At 56.4% G+C, this 2,773-nt stretch overlaps 1 protein-coding gene across 3 annotated transcripts in view; it reads right to left on the bottom strand.

Annotated features, from left to right (window-relative positions):
• The window catches only part of RHOC (ras homolog family member C), a 12,166-nt gene that overhangs the window by 5,687 nt on the left and 3,706 nt on the right, over positions 1 to 2,773 (bottom strand). Inside the window, exon 1 of one of the 3 annotated variants that reach the window (XM_009888441.1) lies at positions 1,970 to 1,976. The exons of the other annotated variants lie outside the window; for them this stretch is intronic. Within the exon in view, the coding sequence (XP_009886743.1) occupies positions 1,970 to 1,976 (7 nt within the window). Of the gene's footprint in view, positions 1 to 1,969; positions 1,977 to 2,773 lie in introns of those variants that run through there. 3 annotated transcript variants of the gene reach the window in all.

Consider the following 2,773-nt stretch of genomic DNA (forward strand, 5'->3'; position numbering starts at 1 on the left):
CATTGCCCCAGTGATCGTCTTGGTCCCGGCACCTGCCCGGACCCCCCCGGTGCCACGACACAACCACAGAAGGAAAACCACTTTGAACAGACCGAGATCTCCCTGGCGCTGCTGTGTCCTCAGCTCTGCTGAACTTTTCACTGGTTTAACAAACAAAAGCACCCGAGTGCTCGGTCGGGATTGGGACGGAGCGGGGCTAACGCAGCACAGCCCGGGCTCAGGGCTCCAGCAGCCACGAGGCACGTCCCCGGATTTCAGACACCCCCAAACACACACCTTCAGCTCAGGCTGCGCAACCTCTAATACAGACGAGACCTGAGGCCGCGCACAGTGTCCACAGAGCCCAGAACACCAGCAGGGAACACAGAAAATGTTTTCTAACCAGCGCAGCCAAGGACAAGCTGTCTCCACTTCTAAACATGGCCCTGTGTGTGCACAGGGCTGCTGCCACCGCCCGGGGGAGGGCACCTCGGGACAGGCCCCCGGAGAGGCACCACTGGGCAAACAAGAGCCACTTTGGGCAGCCCCAGGCCACCACGGGCGCTGCCACAGCCCCATGGACGGGGGACACGAGGGTGCCTCCCTCCGGAACCCCCCGCAGCAGCTCTCCTCCCGCCCCACCAACGGGTCACGGCTCCCATCAGCACAAGCAGGGAGCCCCGAAAAAGAGAGTGTGTGTGTGTGGGGGGGTGTGTGTGTGTGTGTGGGTGTGTGTCAGTCAAGGCCACAGCTGTCCCCACGTTAAAGTAACTGGAAGGCATTTGGGGACAGAATGAGAGAGGTGCACAGGTCATTCACGTGCGTTACCAGAACACCCCGCAGCGCTGTTTCACAACAGAAACAGTTTTAGCTGGTAAGACTCCCGGGCACAGCTCAGACAGTGAAAAACAGAGTAAACTCCCAAATTAAAATCTGACAGCTATGCCCATCGAGGGGAAATTAATTTGCTGAGACATCTAAATCATGGCCAAGGTAGCACAGGACAAGTGTCCTGGCAAGTGTCTTGAGTATCGGAGGGACTCTTACACAGAAGAGAAGAAAGTTCCGAAAAGGGCTTGAAGCAAAGAGCAATGCCAGAGGGAAACACAACGGCCAAGGCAGAACTCGGGCTCCAAGCTCGCGGGCAGATCACCGCTTCGAGATGATCCAAGTGGTGCTGGTTTTGGCACAGCAGCATCTGCGGTGTCAGGCTTGCACCGCCCCCAGGCAGACCCAGCCGCGCATTTCTCTGGAGCGCAGAGGAGAACAGCCTCCAGCTCACGCCAACAACCATCGCCAACACCCCGAGCACGACCCACAGGCACCAGCAACGCTGGCTCCCGCAGCTCGCAGCCTCCCCGTCCGCCTGCCACCGCTGCCAAAGCGCCGGCGCTGAGCACCGAGGAGTGTCTGCATTCACCCCCAGGAAAGCTGCCCCAAACCTTCTTAAGACCTAGACCTGCCATAGCCAAACGAGGAGTGACCACCATAAAAGCAGCCCAAACTCAGTGCTTAGGGTTTAGATCTTACCAATTTTCTCCTAAAATCGTGAGCTCTTCTTTGGGCATGGCCGGACAGTCGGGGTTTACAGCGCGCTCCAGCGCAGCAGCAGAGTGCAACTGCCCGGACCCGGAGCGGAGCAGCCCCGATGGTTGTTTTCATTGCTAAATCCCACAAAAACATCCACAAGCAAAACACAGAAAGGGACTTGGAACAGAAGAATTTTAAAGCCTAAACAAAGCTTGAACCACAAGTGCTTGAGCTTTGTGGGAAAACGCTGCCTGCCCTTCCCTCCTTCTCCAAAGGACATCATGCCATGTTCTTATTTTACCTCCCGCGGAAGTGACAGCCTCCCCAGACTCATGGCAGCACAACTGTCTCGCTGAAAGCTTCAAATAACATGCCCCAATCTCAGCAGATGCCTGTACTTGGGCAATGCCTGGCTGCCGCTGCCCCAGCGCCAATCAATATTTGCTAATACATTCCTTACTTTTCATGTCAATACGCCTCTCCAGTGTAAACAGCAAGTTAGGAGGTGAGCCTGGTTAAACGCTCCCGATAACCTGTTGGAAGACAGTGACTTGGCTTATTTTCCACTTAAAAAAAACATTTCCCTGAAGAAGCTGCAGTTGTCAGGAGCGTGGGTTCAATTTGAAGTCCATAAAATCTCACATAGTCTCTACCTACACTACTTGTGGCTGAGAAGGAGGAGCTGACCATAAATTGAAACTGTGTGGACACCAAAAGGCACTCAGCAAAATGAAAATAAAAGGCAACTGGTCTCAGTGAAATACAGACAGCCAAAGCCGCTACTCCCCGGCTGCGGCTGCGCGACCCGAGCACGTCGCTGGAGATGTGGCAGTGCCGCGGCTCAGCCGGGTCCCGCTCCCCGCGCCCTGCGAAGCAACCCGGGGGTCACGCTCCCGCTGTCCCAGGGGGCATTGAGAGGCTGAGCCTGGATTTCGGGGGTTTGGCGGCCGCCGGGAAGACTTGGCTGCCAGACTGTTAGTGCTGGAAAGGGCCGCGCAGTCATGCTTTTGGAATGCTCCCTTGCTCCTAAGACATTACACAATTATTTCTCCTCCCCGCAAGCCCCCCTAATATAAATGTTTAAAAATGAGCTCAGCAGTAAGCAAAGGGAACTTTTTTCCTTTTCCTGAAGAAAACACAGAGAGGCCGCTCCGCGAGCAAGGCCACGCATGGGGACGCTGCTGGAGCGGGGGCTGTGGGAGGACCAGCGGGACGGGGCAGCATCCCCCGGGCTCCCACCCCCCCCCGCGGGGGGCAGTTCACT

The sequence above is a fragment of the Charadrius vociferus genome, unplaced genomic scaffold (assembly GCF_000708025.1).
Source record: "Charadrius vociferus isolate BGI_N301 unplaced genomic scaffold, ASM70802v2 scaffold1077, whole genome shotgun sequence".
NCBI lineage: Eukaryota > Metazoa > Chordata > Aves > Charadriiformes > Charadriidae > Charadrius > Charadrius vociferus.